Source organism: Myotis myotis, unplaced genomic scaffold (genome assembly GCF_014108235.1).
Source record: "Myotis myotis isolate mMyoMyo1 unplaced genomic scaffold, mMyoMyo1.p scaffold_m19_p_12, whole genome shotgun sequence".
Taxonomy (NCBI): domain Eukaryota; kingdom Metazoa; phylum Chordata; class Mammalia; order Chiroptera; family Vespertilionidae; genus Myotis; species Myotis myotis.
This window is the reverse complement of record NW_023416316.1, coordinates 26,783,505-26,799,457: the sequence shown is the minus strand read 5'-3', so window position 1 is coordinate 26,799,457 and position 15,953 is coordinate 26,783,505. Positions and strand designations below refer to the sequence as shown.

Genomic DNA, 15,953 nt, shown 5'->3' with positions numbered 1-15,953 from the left:
TGGCGGGTCAGGAGGACGTCAGGCCCCACCTTGGACCATGACCTCCTGGGTCCCATCCAGCCGTAATGTTCCAAGTCCACAATGCAATCAGCACCTGGGACATCTTACTTTAGAACAGTGGTTGGCGGTTCTTTGAGTCATTTGATATACGGAAAAGAGCTGTTTGCACTGCATTGGGCCCAGGGAAGTGGAGGCAGGAAGCCAGGGTATCTCCCCAAAGTGTTTCTCTTGGGGAAAAGTCTCAGCGGGGTTGGGGGGGGGGTGGGCTTGGAGCATAACCAGGTTAGTGAGACACCTAGTCAAGACGCTAAAGAAGTAGCAACGAGCAGGAGGCTGGGGCCCGAGTCGGGCATCCTCAGTCCCATGGACTGCTCCCCACTGCAGGGGGGTGGGGGGGGTGGCACCGGGGCAGAGGGGATGCTCTGCCCTCAGGTCTGTGATGCGCTGGGAGTGCTGAATGCATAAAGGCTGGCAGTCTGCTCCGTTGGACCTTTAGGCCCATGAGAGAAGCAAGAAGGTATTTACACAGGTGCTGTTGAAATGACCAAAGCAAGCTCTTCTTCCCAGGCCTGGGCCTGAAGACGGGCAGATGGTCAGACAGCCGGGGGACTGGCAGGCGGGGCTGGGGCTGCAGTGACCGGCGGCACAGTCTGTTGGTTTGTGGAGACCCCGTCACTGCTGGGAGAAGCTCATCGATTGACTCTTAGAAATGGACAGGTGTCCAGAAGTCCAGTGGCCGTGCCATAGAACCCCAGAGTCCCTGACAGGAAAAGGGGGGCAGAGTTCCAAGTGAGGGGGGAGGGTGCTGGGGGATGCTCTCGTCGGGCCCCTCCGGCTGTCTTGGAAGGGGCTGGGAGGCTCTTGCCCTCAGTGATATGTGTCATAAGTGCTGGCATCTGCCTGGCTCCGAGGGTCAGTGACGGTCGTAGGCAGTGGCGGCTGCAGGTGGGGCAGCTCCTCGGGCAGCGGCGCTGTAATAGTAGGGGGAGCCTGGAAGAGAGAGAAGACAGCATGGGGGTTGGAGGGCGACGTTGTGCCTACAGCCCCATACCTAAGGCAAATGCTCACAGGAAGGAAGGGGCTCGGAGCTCTGAGCAAAGAGCTCTGGGGAACGCACGGTTATTCTGGCAAGGCCGGGCTTCCTGGAGGAAGCGGGTCAGGCTGGGCTTGGGGGACAGGACGAGAAGACTTGGACGTGGGGAGACTGGATGTGTGAGTACGTGGAGCAGAGCGGGTAGCAGCCTGCCTCCTGGGACCCGCAGACAGGGCTCCTCCCACCTCTCTGGGCAGCTTTATTTGACTACATGCTTTGGTTGCGGCCTCCAGGAGCCCCGTTTTGTTGTTCAAACTCCTTCCCAGGGATGAAAGAGCGCCAGGGGCTCTGGGAGACCAGCAGGAGTCTTAGGACCACTGAGGTTAGAGATGCTAGGCCATCCTCCTTCTATAGGTAGGGAAACTGAGGCTCAACAAACCAAATTCATGTGCCCAAAGCCACAGAGCCTCTCAGTAACAGAGCCTGGCCTGGAACTCAGGTGTCTGCCCCTGGCTCGGGACTGCTGCCCCACAACGCAGTTCACGGCCTGCTCCCCCTGCGCTGGAGGATGTGTTTGTCCAGGTGGACGGCAGCGGGGGCCCTGTGAGCCGTCCTGGACCACGTGTCTTCATTCCCCAGGGGAGGTGACAGGTATGGATTCTGAAATCTCACACAAACCCAAACCAATCCTGGCAATTCTCCCCGACAGCATGACAGCACCAATGCCTGGGGATTGCCAGCCAGGCTCTGCCACTCTTGGCTGAGTGACCTTGAACAAGTGGCTTCACTCCTCTGAGCCTCAGTTGCCTCATCTGTAAAATGGGTTCATAATAGTGCCGCCTGAGGGCACCATGACATAAGGATATAACAGTGCTTTTCTAAGCCCTTTATATGCATGAACTCTTTACTTTCCACAACAAGTCTATCAGGTAGGAACTGGTAGTGTCCCAAGCAGCAGAGGAGGAAACTGAGGGGCAGAGAGAGCAAGCAGCGTGCCCAAGGCCACACAGCTCGTGGCACTTTAGCTCGTGCCACTGCACCTCCAAGCCCCGCCCGGATGAGCAGATACCCTACCCCCTCACTGGGCCCCAGGAAGGTAGCAGTGACAGGGGTGGAGCGGCAGCGCCTTGCTGAGCTGTTCCCGACGAAGGCAAGGCCGCCAGCCCTGTGCCCGCGTATTCCCGGAGATGGAGAATGCTGCTTCCTCCGTCACCTCCCTGGTCAGAGCCCTCACTCAGAGACAGCTGTCAGCCTCCCCTGCTCTCTCATCTTCTCTCCTCTGTGGGCTGGGGGCTGTTAGGACATGCGTGCTGTCCCTGCAGGCCTGGGCACGGCCCAGGAGCAGGAAAACCGCAGGGGCTGCCCCCACGAACGGGCCTCGGAGGACAAGAAATGGAAGTAAGCCTGCGCAGAGGACCCTGGCTCAGCCCTCTGAGCCCCCCACCCACCTGCCACCTCTCGCCCTCGGCTCTGACTCACACCCCTCTCAAAGCCTAACCTCTTGGCTGCGCTGTCCAGTGGCCTTAGCTTGAGGGTGCCACGGCAAGATCAAAATCGCTTGCCTTTATCGTGAAAGATGAAAACATCACCTCACAAAGCACTCTTGTCTTCCTGGTGCCCATTAGACCGTCATCTAAAATAAACTTGTCCTTTCTCTTGTCATTTTTCCTCTCTAATTCACATTATCATCAATTTACTTCTTGACACAGTCATTCCCGGCTCCCTCCCATGCACGCTCTAATCCCTTTAAAGCGGCCACAGGCACTCCCATTCTAATCCTAATCGACCACTGCTGCCTTGCTTCCCACCTCCTGCCCTGTCTGCCCCCGCCCCCGCCCCCCCCCCCCCCCCGCCCCCCCCTTCACTTCCCCCTTCCCCCGCCTAGTCCTAGTCCGAGCTCGCTAGGGGTCCCATGATGCTGGGCGGGCAGCTCCTGGGGAGGAGGCCCGGGGGGAGGGGAGTTCTCCTGAGAAGTGCAGCTTCATTGGGTGGCACTGCTCATCCTTACTCTGAGGGTGTTGCTGTGGAGGAGGCTTCAACCCGGCCAGCCGAGGGTGGCAGGGGCGTGAGGGCGTGAGCACCGGGAGTGTGTACGTGGAGGGTCTCACCTGTTTCCTCCGCTTCTACCGATCTGGCCGGAGCCTCAGAGCAGGGTCCCACACCCTGCACCCTCCCCAGACTGCAGACATCGGGCTACTTCCCCTGCTCTGTGGGACTCTTCCAGACAGAGCCTGGAGACACCCCTGGGAAAGCCAGGCTGGCGGGTGTGACGGGCCTGGGACTTCTGTGCCAGACTATGGTAGAGTGAGCCTGGCAGCCCGCTCATCTTCAGGACAGTGAGCCCCCAGAAAGCAGGGTTTTTAGCTCATTTTTGAATAAAGCTGCTGGTGTGACTATCCTCATTTCACACCGAGGCCCCGATGGCTTGGTGACCTGGCCATGATGCTCCAGGTTATAGACTTGGGCAGCACAGGGACCATTTCTCATGTTTGTAACTGCCCAGCACGGTTTAAACTGTTTCTGTTTTGCCCGTAGCATGAGGCCCGCCTCTTTGGGTTGGAAGTCAGAACTCACCCTCCCAGCCTCCCTTGCTGCTAGCACACAGGTGTGTCACCTGTCAGACAGGCTCTCTCGCCTGTGACCTGGATTGGGCAGGAGCAACTGGAGGAAACGGGCTGAGAGACTCCAAGCTGGGAGTGGGTGGCAGAGGCTCCGGGCTCGGGGCTCCGGGCTCCCGGCAGTTGGCAGGACAGAGCTCTCAGGCACCCTGGCTGAGCAGCAGCGCAGAGCGGGCAGCTTGGGGTGCCAACTGGCAGCAGCAGGAGTGCGGACGCTAGAGCAGCCCTGGTGGTGTGGGTAGGTGTGGTCCCTGGCTGTGCGTCCCACGCCTGTGTCATGGGTCCTCCCAAGGGTTCCGGGAGCCCCCCAAATCCCTTAGCAGGTTTGTTTTCTGCTTAAACCAGCCAAAGTGGCTTCTGTTGTTTGCAACCGAAAGCCTGACGGGTAAATACAATAAGCTGGTTTTCAAAAAATAGGCCAGAGCTGTTCTCATCACAGACAGGGTCTGAGTGTTTAGGATTCTCCAGGCTCCTCCCTGTGGGGCAATGAGGCCTCTCGCCCTGGCTGTGGTCCTGTTCAGACTGAATGGGTCAGGGAGAGGACCATGTCACACACGGGGTATGACTGAGTCAGGGTGACTGAGCTTGGGTCCGCATCCTGCCATCTGCTTGCTGTGTGACCTCCGCCGTACTCACCGAGCAGCCCCGGGTTGGGGAACCTCCAGGAGTCGTTGTAGGAGGGGTACTGAGGGTGGCTGTAGGGGCTCCCGGAAAACTCACTCCCTGCATGAGATGGGTGGGAGAGAAACAGGAAGCAAACGTCAAAGCAAGCTCGTAAAATGCCAACGGCATCTGCCTCTGACATACGTTGCAGGTACTTTCATAACCAACCAAGTCAAGTCCAGTGCACACCCTTCTTAAGTGGACAGCGGTCATTGGCATCATCTAGATTTCCCCTTTTCTATTAGTGCAGTGGTTCTCAACCTTCTGGCCCTTTAAATACAGTTCCTCATGTTGTGACCCAACCATAAAATTATTTCCGTTGCTACTTCATAACTGTAATGTTGCTACTGTTATGAATCATAATGTAAATTTCTGATATGCAGGATGGTCTCAGGCGACCCCTGTGAAAGGGTCGTTCGACCGCCAAAGGGGTCGCGACCCACAGGCTGAGAACCACTGTGTTAGTGGAAGGGAATGTCAGCCGCTCACATGTGTGCCGTGAAACTGCCCGTGCCAGGTGTTCCCTGAGGTGCCTGGCCCACTTTGCAGGGGAGGAGACTGATGCCGAGGTTCTCTCACAAAACGGCCTCAGCACACCCACCAAGTCCTAAGCCTGGTTCTCAGCCACTCCAGGACCCCCATGTGGATTTAGTTCCACTTCCCACGTGTTTCCTGCGTGGCTCTGCACTGCGAAGGCAAAGGTAACCTCCACTCTCGTCTGGCCTTGCGCGCTGAGAATCCAGAGGTGGCTGCACCCCGGCCTCAGCCAACGGGGAAGACGAGACGTGAAGTCGAGCCCTCCGCCAGGAGGAGGCAGAGGTCACTTTGCTGAGACGGAGAGACAAGCCAGAGCCTAGGGGAGCGCAGAAGAGGCAGTGGGTGGGCCTCTGGGCACAGGGTCGGGGCAGCTGTTTGCTCTGGGCATGCTCAGGCAGGTGGACACCATGGGGAGTGTGAGGAGGCAGGTGGGCCTTGAGGATGCTCCTCTCGCCCAGCTGCCCACGGAGCAGTGACCTTGTGAGAGGAGACCTTGTGAGAGCAGTGACCTTGTGAGAGTGACCAGGAGAGCCTCCTTACCGCCAGGCGTCACGAGGAGGGGAGTTCAGAACTCCTCCCCTTACAGCCTTGCTGCCTGTCTGCCCTGCTTCTGGGAGCTCCGGGGGCAGGAGGGGCGGGGGGGGGGGGGCTGGGTTTGGGCCTTACTCATTGCAGAGTTCCCCAGTGCCTGGCCCACGTAGTGTCGGAAGCTGGCTGCTGAGTGGCCTTTTATGCCGCTGGTTACAGAGCACGTGGGCCCTTCCCTGGTAGTGGTGACAGGAGTTACACCGCCCACGGGACCACCCTCAGCCCAAACAAGCTCCCACGGATTCTTCTTAAGGGTGCCAATGAGCCAAAGGGCAGGAGCCCTCAGCAGGAACCAGACAGATGTCAGAGCGGGAGCACTGCTCTGCCCCTGGCAGCCGAGGCCCAAATGCAGGGCCCGCGGGACTTGGTCAGGTGCGGCCAGAACAATAAAGCAGGCCTGAGGGGCCCGCTGCTCCCACCCGAGCCCAGCTGGCTTCCTCTCCACCTCCCCGCTTCCACAGGCAACCACAGGCATGCGCGCACACACACACACACACACACACACACACCACACGCACATACCACGTGCACGTCTCCCAGACCTCTCTGGGGGCCACTCCCAGCCTGACAGGCTGAGCCTTCCAATTCTCTGTTTTTTATGCCTCAGTGGTCAGGGTGTCAGGTTCCGGCGTACTGAGGGAGAGCCTGGTGACAGTGCCAGGCCGCAGCCGCCTAGCCTCGGCATATCCATCAGCGCCACAGCGCCTCCCCCTCCTCCTCCTCCTCCTCCTCGGGGGCCTGGAGGGGGAGCAGAGAGACCGAGCAGCCTGGAGAAGGGGGACCACTGCTCGCTCCTCCAGGCTCCGGGCGCCCATGAAGCTGCCTAATCAGAGGCACTTCCTGACAGCGCCTCACCTGGGCCCAGGGCACTGACCACACGGCACAGGCCAGCCCTCCATCTTCATCTGACAGCATCACGCCCGTCTGCCAGGCCCACCGACCCACCACCCCTTTACCCTCTAGGAGCTGGAGACAGGGGCCCCTAGAGGTGCAGCTGACCCAAGACAACGATCACACCATAAACACCTTCTCTGATGACTGCCCCGCTCAGAGAACACCCTGGGCCCTTCACCTCTTCCCACCGAGTCACCTGTACTGAGGACTAAACCCTCCTCCTCCCGCCGCCCTGACATCCAGTAAAACCTGCTGTCCACCGCGTGCCTTGCACAGCCGGGTTGGCGTTTTCCGCACATGAAAGTCGAGGGGAGAGGCCAAGCGCCACGTTGGGTGGTCAGTGGGGCTGAGATGAAAGAATGTCCAAGAGCAGCACAGACCAGAGCCCAGGGATTCCGTGGCGTCAGGCACCATGAGGTAGAGGTGAGCAGCCAGTGAGCCAGTTCCCCTGGAAGCATCCTAGAAACCCTGGCGGGACATGGGACTCTCTCCCGAGGCGGGAGTGAAGGTTTGAGTCAAGCACATCTTGTTGTCCAGGTGCCAGGAGAGCCAGCCCACGTTGTTGGTACCTTTGCCCTGAGTATAGGGGTGGTGGGTCGGAGGGGCACAGAGTGAGTGGAAGGGGGGGTGGGTCGGGGGGTGGCACGGAGTGAGGGTAAGGGGGGGTGGGTCGGAGGGGCACAGAGTGAAGGTAAGGGGGGTGGGTCAGAGGGGCACGGAGTGAGTGGAAGGGGGGGTGGCACGGAGTGAGGGTAAGGGGTGGTGGGTTGGAGGGGCATGGAGTGAGGGTAAGGGGGGGTGGGTCGGAGGGGCACGGAGTGAGTGGAAGGGGGGGTGGCACGGAGTGAGGGTAAGGGGTGGTGGGTTGGAGGGGCATGGAGTGAGGGTAAGGGGGGGTGGGTCGGAGGGGCACAGAGTGAAGGTAAGGGGGGTGGGTCGGAGGGGCACTGCATGAGTAAAAGCAGGAGGTGGGACTAGGCAGATGGTACCGGATGGAACCCCAGGACACTTGGGACTGACCCCCGTCTTCAGCTGCCTCCACAGGACCAAGAACAGAGGGTTGGTCCCCTCTCAGGCTCATGGCCAGGATCACACCCACAGGTGTGCTCTATCCCCCACTCCTGCCCACAGCTGCCTACCCTGCAGGAGACGCAGAAAATGGCTCCAAACAGAGACGAGCTGGTTGTAAAAGCCATGCCCCGGCCGGTGTGGCTCAGTTGTTTGAGCATCGACCCTGCACCAAAAGGTCACTATTTCAATTCCCAGTCCAGGCACATGCCCAGGTTTTGGGGGCGGGGGGGAGACGGATGCAATGATCTCTCTCTCTCTCTCTCTCTCTCTCTCTCTCTCTCTCTCCCTTCCTCTTTCTCAAAAATCAATAAAAACACATAAAAAACTCGACGAGGTAACTAGAAAGGACTGATTACAATGAAAGCTGATAGGGGCCACGAAGGAGGCACTTGAGGTAGCGGTCCTGGAGGACACGGGGCAGGAACATCATCAGAGTCAGAGATGTTCCCGGTTTCCCCTTCACTAAGGGCTCAGAGATGGCAAGAAAGCCGAAGATTCCTAAAACCCTCCGAAGCGACAGGTAAACTGGCACAGTGTAGCTCTTAATTAACCCAAAACGACACCTGCCAGATGATGGGGATTTGCAGAGCACGCCGGGGGCCGACCCCATCTGCAGATGGTGGGCGCCCACCTCTGCTCGAGACCTTGCCCGGCTGTAATTAACATACGGAAAGTCTTTCAAAGTGACTTCACAGCCAAGTCCTCTTTCTGAAGGGTGGAAACTGGGCTTTGAGAGAAACTGTTTGCAAAGAAGGAGAAGGAGGAGGCAGAAAAGATTTGAAAAGGGCCATGAGATCTCTCCAGCTCCTCCCGTGGCTTTGTAGAACTGCGTGATGTGCCATGGCTCGGGGTCTGTGGGTATCCAGTGCGCTGCCATCTATGGCTGCGGGGACCATCATGCCCACGCCGGCAGAGCCAGCCTTTCAAATACAAATGTTGTATACATATTATATATAATAGTGTATATATGCTACTACATTATGTGTATATATAATAATTGGTATCACACATGTGTATACTTATATACTCATGTATACAGGGCGGGGAAAAAGTAGGTTTACAGTTGTTCAGATGGAGAATAACACCAGAATTAATAAATAATGATACAAGAATCAACTGTTTCACATACAACTGTAAACCTACTTTTGCCCCGCCCTGTATATGGATATGCGTACACCACACACACACACACACACACACACACACACACACACACACACACACCCTGGACTCTGGGGATCTGTGAAAGCTCTCTGAGTGACCTTGATCAAGTCCCTTCTCACCGAGCCTCAGTTTCCCCATTTGTAAAAGTGGTGTATATGGGAGAGATTTAAATAATTGACCTCAAAGTGCTTTCAGCGCTAAGATTCTCCCCTGTTCTGTCTGCACTGCACCCAGCCTGAGCCCGGCCCCTTGGAGGCCAAGGCTCCCCAACCTCCCTGTCTCCGCAGCGAGGCCTTCCAGGCTCCCGGCAGGGAACGTAGAACCAGAGCGAACCCAGTAAAGGTCAGGCCTGTCAGCGCGGCTGCCCGCACACAGAGCATCGATCCGTTCCTGGGAAAAACCTCTTCTCCCACCAGCTCGGGCCAGCCTCGAAGGCCTTCAGAAAAACACAGAGGAGAGAAAAACCGTGAGAGAGGGCGAGAGTGAGGGGAGAATGCAGACTGTGTCTCGTGCCTGTCTCTCCGGGAGAGCCGCGGACTTTGCAGTTGGACGGCGGTGCTGGGCGGCCACAGCGAAACGCGGCTGGAGACCAGGCTGAGTCCAGCTCTGCTCTGACCAGCCATGGGGCGGCGGGGTGACGGTTCTGGGCCTCAATGTGGTGCTCTGGCGAGCGGAGGCTGTTGTGCCTTCAGCCCGCTTCCTGCTGCCTGCACTACAAAGACCTGAACGCAAGGACCCGTCAGGGAACTCAGGGAAACCACCTCACTGTCATCGTACGGCACCCTGCCACACACCCGGCTTGAGGACCAAGCCTGTGAGTACTGACTGAAGCCCCGTGGTGGCATTCAAGGCCTTGCAGGGCCTGGTTCCCAAGGAGCTTCCCAGTCATGCTGCCCAGGGCCCCCCATCACCCTGCCTGAAAGCCCTGCTCCAGGCGTTCCTCTCATGTTCCACAGGCCCATCTCTACCCGCGCGCGCGCTGCTTCCTTCATCTGAAATGCCGCCTTCCTCCCCTGCCTCATGTCTGATTCCCTGGCTTGTCAGGACCCAGCTCCGATACCGCCTCCTCCAGGAAGCCTTTCTGGATTGATTGTTCCAGCTGAGAAAGAGCATTCTCTCACTCCCCCGAGAACATCCAACTGTATTCCCGAGAATACCCAACTCCCACATCTGTGATGGGTGTCTAATCAACTCACCTACTCCATGCAGAGCTCAGTGCTAGCCCCTCCCCTTCCCCCGCCCAGGCCTCAGGAAACTCCCTGCATCTACGGGGATTTTTAGAGCCAGAGCTAGACATTTGGTAGCAGCAAAGGGCAAGGCAGATGTATGAACAGGGCCGAAGTTACAACTTGTCCTGGCTGGGGTATCCAGGAAGGCTTCTTGTAGGAAGTGGCTGTGATCTGGGCCTTGAAGGACATTGAAGCTGTATCCTTTAGTGGCTGCCACTCTGTGCTGATCACGGAGGTGACAGAAGACTGTAGGCCAGTCCTCGCCAAAGCCCCTCCGCCATTCAGCTGAGTGACCTTGAGACTTCACTTTACCTCTCTGAACCTGCGTTACTGTTTGCAGTGTGGCAGGTCAGCACTCACCGGACTAGGGAATATCAACGATATTCCAAAGTCTTGTGTGAATCAAAACGTGTGAGGGACTGACTGACGCTTAACTCAGTCCTTGGCACACAACACGTGCTCTGTGTGACTGCTGGAAAAAAGAGATGCACTGGGCTAGTTGCTTCTTTTTTTAAAGCCTCACCTGAGGACATGCTTATTGATTTTAGAGAGAAGGGAAGGGCGGGCGGGGAGGGGGGGGGGAGAGAGAAACATCAATCAGTTGCCTCCCCCACACACCCCAATGGGGGATCAAACCTGCAACCTTCCAGTGCACGGATTGACACCCCAACCAACCGAGCCGCACCAGACAGGGCTGGGGTGTTTGTTGTTAATGAAAGTGATTTCCTTTTCCCCCCACATTTCAACAAGTGCTCCAAATTCTTGACTGTAGGGAAAGTCTTGAACTATCTGTCTCTGCAACTGTGATCGCGAGCGTGTCCCGTTCGGGTTCACTTAGCCCGGACCCTGGCGGGGTGGGAAGCAGACAAGATGGGTTTCCAATCTTTTTGCCACTAGGAATACTTTTTCTCCCTCACTCCTGCCCAAGCGACCCTTTGCTCGCTTAAATAAGACCAACCCACTGCCCCTTTAAAGTGTTCTATGAGGCCTTTTGTGGGCAAATGGACAATTGCCACCTGGCTGCCTATAAAGCTGAAACAAGTCCCCAGCTCCCTTTACCAGCTCCAGCTTAAAACACGGCCCCTTCCCCCGCCCTCCAACCTCCCGCACGCTCCCAGAGCCTCAGGGCCTCCTCCCAGCCCCATGTCAGCTCAAAGCTGAGTTACTTTTCTGTGGCCTAGACCTTGGCCTGTCCCTCAGAGCAGCCAGGGGTCCTCCTCTGAAGAAATCGCCTCCCCCTGGCTGGGCCCGGCTCGGCAAGGAGTCCGGAGCGTCCCCACCGCTGACTAATGAAAGGAAGGTGATGGTGTCATACCTTGCTGGGAAGTCACGGTGCTAGTCCCGACCTGTGCCGCCTGCCATCAAATTTTAATGCTGCTGCTGACATGTTTATGGAATGCCTCACCCAGTGTTTGTGAGGAGACCAGACAAGATTTACCTCCACAATTACCACCTCGAAGTGCGGGCTTTGCTGTGCACTGGGAGCTCAGCAGCACAGAGGCCCTGAGCCCCAGTGCGCCCCCAGGAACACACTCCATCCCACACACCTCCAGCCCCCACGCACAGGGCTTGGGGGAGGCGGAGATGAATCAGACACGGTCCCTGCCCACCAAGAGCCCGCAGTCTGCGGGAGGGGACAACACACACATAAATTACTCGGATCCCCGGCGGCTGGGGGCCAGACCGAGGATACAGGTAGGAGAGGCAGCCTGGGCAGAGGAGGGTTGGGAAGTTATTTCTCTATCAACGTCAGGGTCCAGAACGAGGCCGAAGAGGTTGCTCTGCTGGGCCATCTGGCAGCTCCTGCTCTGCTGCCCGCTCCTCGGCCTCGAAGGGCTCCGAGGGCTCCCCCCTCCCTGCTGCTGGCCTCAGGGTCTCAGCAGCCCCCTCTCCTTCAGGACCTACACCCCCTTTAGTCCTTGGGGTGCCCTCTCCTGAGGCTGCCTTGGAGGAGATGCAGCCTCCCAGCTCCTCACCTTTCCTCACCAGGTCAACAGCCCCTTTCTCTTTAAGTTGTGCTGTCCTCCCACAGCGGAGCAGCCCAGAGGGCAGGAGTCACGTGCCGTGACCCAGGCTGGTGGTTCTCAAACCTTGCTGCCCATTAGGATCATCTGAGGAGCTTAAGAAACCCAGACGACCAGGCCACCCCTCTGTGAACCAAAAAGTGTGGGACTATTCGATGCTCAACTCAGTCCCTGGCACACGGCACAAGGTCTGTGTGACGGCTGAAAATGCACTGGGGCTTACTGCTTTTTTAAATCCTCACCTGAGGACATGCTTATGGATTTTAGAGGAAGGGGAAGGGAGACACAGAGAAAAAAACATTGATCAGTTGCCTCCCATACACACCCGGACGAGGGATGGAACCTGCAACCTTTCGGTGCACGGACTGACGCCCAACGAACTGAGCCACACCAGGCAGGGCTGGGGCTTGTTTTTACATGAAGATTTTTCATTAAAAAAATGAGTAAAATCAGCATCTCTGGCTGGGGTCAGGGATGAGTGTTTATCCAAACTTCTGAGCTGCTGCCCTGGGCAGCCACCACCATTGCTCAGCAAGCTTGATAAGGTACATGTTCTGTGGAGGGAGCTGAGTCAGGGCCACCCCTCAGGCCAGTTCCCACAACTGCCGAGGCTGAGCCCGGAGGCAGGGGCCCCGGCGAAGTCCCACCTGCGCCACAAAGTGATGGGAACAAGGCCCTTCCCCAGTCCAGGCCTCAGTTCCCCCATGAGAGCAGTGAGTAGGTCAGCCCTGAAGTTGGCTCTGCTGATGGAGATCTCTCCTTTCCTAAAGCGAACTTCCATCTGTGTTCTCTGGGACCGGCCCACAGATCTGGCCGAGAGGTGGCTTTGTAGGGAGGGACCTGGGAGGAGAGGGGGTGTGATATTGGGGGGCCAAGGAGGGAAGAGTGGAGAAGCCTCCTAGAGGAGCAAAAGCAGGGCTAGGTGGGAGAGCCCACAGGAGTGCTGGGGAGACCCGGTGTGTGTCTATCTCCATGCAAGGTACACAGCGGTCAGTACTTCATCCACCTATTCATTCCCCAAGATATTCACCGAGTACCAGGCATTGTTGCAGACACTGAGGATACAACCGTGCACAAACCAGATAAGGCTCCTGCCCTTAGAGAGCTTATATTTTAATGGTATAGACAACAAATAAGACAAATAAATAAAAATAAAGCATACAGTGTGTGGTAAGGAGAAAACATAAAGCAGTAACATTTAGATAGAGTGACTAGGGATGGCTTCACTGAAAAGGTGAATTTTGAATACAGCGATGAAGGGAGTGAGAGTTAGTATGTGAGTATCTGTAAGAAGAACACTCTAAACAGAGGGAACAGCATGTGCAAAGGCCCTGAGGCAGGACTGTGGGTGGTGTGTTGGAGGAGCAAGGAGGTGAATGAGGCGGTCTGTTGGCTGGAGAGAGTGAGGGGTGAAGAGGTAGAAGATCAGGTCAAGGAGAGAAGTATAAAGGCAGAGATCATATAAGGACTTTGGCCTCTACTCTGAGTGAGCAAAGAGGGACATGACCTGACTCAGATTTTAACAGGCTCACTCTGGCTGCTATGCTGAGAATGTACTAAAAGGGACAAGAGTGGTAGTCGGGAGACCAGTAAGGAAGCTGCTGCAAATATTTATTGAAAGACTGACCCACACACAGAGTGAGCACCTCTGGCCATTGGAGCCTAATGCCTGGAGGCTGGGAAGGGCCAGCTGTGTGGTCTTGCAGCAGATGGTCTGCTGGCTAAAGCCAAGGACACTCATGGAGTGAGGCCAGATGGGAGCTGTTGGGTGGAGGGGAAAGTACCTTGGGTTCTAGTCCTGGCTCTGCATGACCTTGGGACATGCCCTTCTTCTCCCTGAGCCTGTAACAGAAGTGAACACCGAGGTGCCTACCAGCTGGTGGTGAGGATTCCATGACAGCATGGATGTACCAACTGTGTGTAAACTGAGAAGGGGTGTGGCAGCAGGAAGTGGTCCTGTCAGGTCCTGCCACACACCAGGAACGCCAGAGGGTGATGCCTCCCATCTCTCCACTAGGGGGAGCCAGGGCGATTCTTCCTGGAGCAGAAATGCAGTTTGCAGGCCCCAGTCGGGCCTCATCCAGGGAATGTCAGAGTCCCCTGCACGGCCCTCTGGGGTGGGAATGGATGTGTCCCTGAGCTGTCCTCAGAGTGTCTGCCTGGGTCCTGTGTTGGCAGGACCTGCTCTCCAGGAGACGCTCTGATGGCAGCTGCTGAGAGGTTGGTACGTGGGGACCTGAAGTTCCACCAGGCTCATGCCAGGGTCCCAACAAACAAACCGAAGGGCAGGTGAGAAGGAAAAGCACACGGAAATGAAGTTACCCCTGGCTCAAGGCCTTTGGTCTGAAGCAGGCAGGCTGGATGGCTTTCAGTTCATTCCTGCACGTGTGTGTGTCTCTGTGTATGTATGTGTGTGTGTGTGTGTCTGTCTATGTCTGTGTGTGTCTGTCTATGTCTGTGTGTGAATGTGTGTCTGTCTATGTCTGTGTATGTGTGTGTGTGTGTGTGTGTATGTGTGTGTGTGAGAATGTGTGTCTGTCTATGTCTGTGTATGTGTGTGTGTGTATGAATGTGTGTGTGTGTGTGAATGTGTGTCTGTCTATGTCTCTGTGTGAATGTGTGTGTGTGAATGTGTGTGTGTGTGTGTGTGTATGTGTGTCTATGTCTCTGTGTGAATGTGTGTGTGTGACTGTGTGTGTGTGGTGTTTACTTTCCCTCTTGGTCCACACGTTATTCAGTGTGGCTTCCCCAGCCTTCAGGAGCATCTGCTCCGTGCCCGGCTCTGTGCTGGGGGCGGGGAGTGCTGTGGTGTAGTGGAGGCTCCGGCTCAGGGGCCCCCTCTACTCCCCAGCCAGGAGCCAGCGGGTCTCTCTCATCTCCCCACGTACCTGAAAGCCAAAAAGACCCAGAAAGGTTCCCTTAAAACAGGCAAAGGAGGCAGGGCAGCCACGTAGGGGAGAGCAGGTTGCTCACCACAGAAGGACCACCCGCTGTGGGCGTGTGAGATCCAGCCTGCTCTCCACTCACCAGCCCCGAGTCCTGGTGTGGGCTGCCTCCCCTCCTGGGGGGGAAGGAGCAAGGCCCCGAGAAAGAGCCTGGGAAACCTTAGGCAACCCCGGTGGCTTCCCCTCTTCCTCCCACAGTCGTTTCTTCACTTTGTGTCACACGTCAGGGGGGACGTAAGGATGGACACAGCGGATCCCCAAAGGCCGTCATAGCTGGGCCCACTGGGTTCTCATTTCTTCAGCCCTGAGGATGTGCTGGGCACGGGAAGGAGCACAGACTGCCTGCAAGGTGGCATCGCCGGGCCGGTCACGGTCAGGGAGGAAGCATGAGCTGGCTCTCGGGGGCCTGCATTTTCTCTTGTTGGAAGGGCTCTGGGGTGAGCAAGACTGGACTCCATGACCCTGTGTGGGCTGAGGCCTCAGCCGCTTCCTCTGTGAAGCAGGTTAACATCCACACTAGCGTGGTGGGTTACTGCGAGAGCGGGCAGCTTGGGAAACGAAAGGCAGTCGGCACAGGGCCTGCCTGACAGAAGTTCCCACTAGATGTCCATTACTCAGGCCTCTTCCTCCCTCCTATTCTGGACGGCTCCGGAGGAAGACCATCAAGATGCCTCCACCATAACAATTCAGAGACTGAGGTCCAGAGGGGGGAGGTGACTTCCCCAAAGGCTAGTAAACCTGGAGGAAGACTGAGACCCAAAGGTGCTGAGTCCTGGTCCCAGGTGCCTGCCTGCACCACACACCTCTCAGCCTCCCCAGTTCTCCTTCACAGCTGGAGGGGTCCTGGGCATAGACTCGGCAGCGATGTCCCAGGAGTGCGGGAAGGAGAGCAGGGATACGTTAAGGTCAACCCTGGAACACAAAGAAGGGGAGCCGGCAGGCCTTGAACTTGCTCCTCATGGATGTGCAGGTGGGAGAAGGCACCCCGGAGTTCCCGCGGAGACGCTCTCAGAACCCACCGGCCACAGGATCCCTGCGCCCCAGCCAGGCCCTGAGTTGGAGGCCGCCCCTCCACCCTCACTGCCCCATTGCCTCAGTCCAGCCAGGGCTGGTGGGCCTGAGCCCCGGCCAGCCTCCCCCACCAGCCCACTCGCCCGCCTGCCTCCTCAGTCTGGCCAGCATGGTGG

At 57.3% G+C, this 15,953-nt stretch overlaps 1 protein-coding gene across 1 annotated transcript in view; it reads right to left on the bottom strand.

Annotated features, from left to right (window-relative positions):
• Positions 1-448: 448 nt before the first annotated feature.
• PAX5 (paired box 5) overlaps positions 449-15,953 on the bottom strand; it is a 157,357-nt gene continuing 141,852 nt past the window's right edge. Inside the window, exons 9-10 of the mRNA XM_036330365.1 lie at positions 4,288-4,374; positions 449-990 (exon numbers count right to left, since the gene is read on the bottom strand). Coding sequence (XP_036186258.1) covers positions 914-990; positions 4,288-4,374 — 164 coding nt within the window. The 3' untranslated portion in view covers positions 449-913. The remainder of the gene's footprint in view (positions 991-4,287; positions 4,375-15,953) is intronic.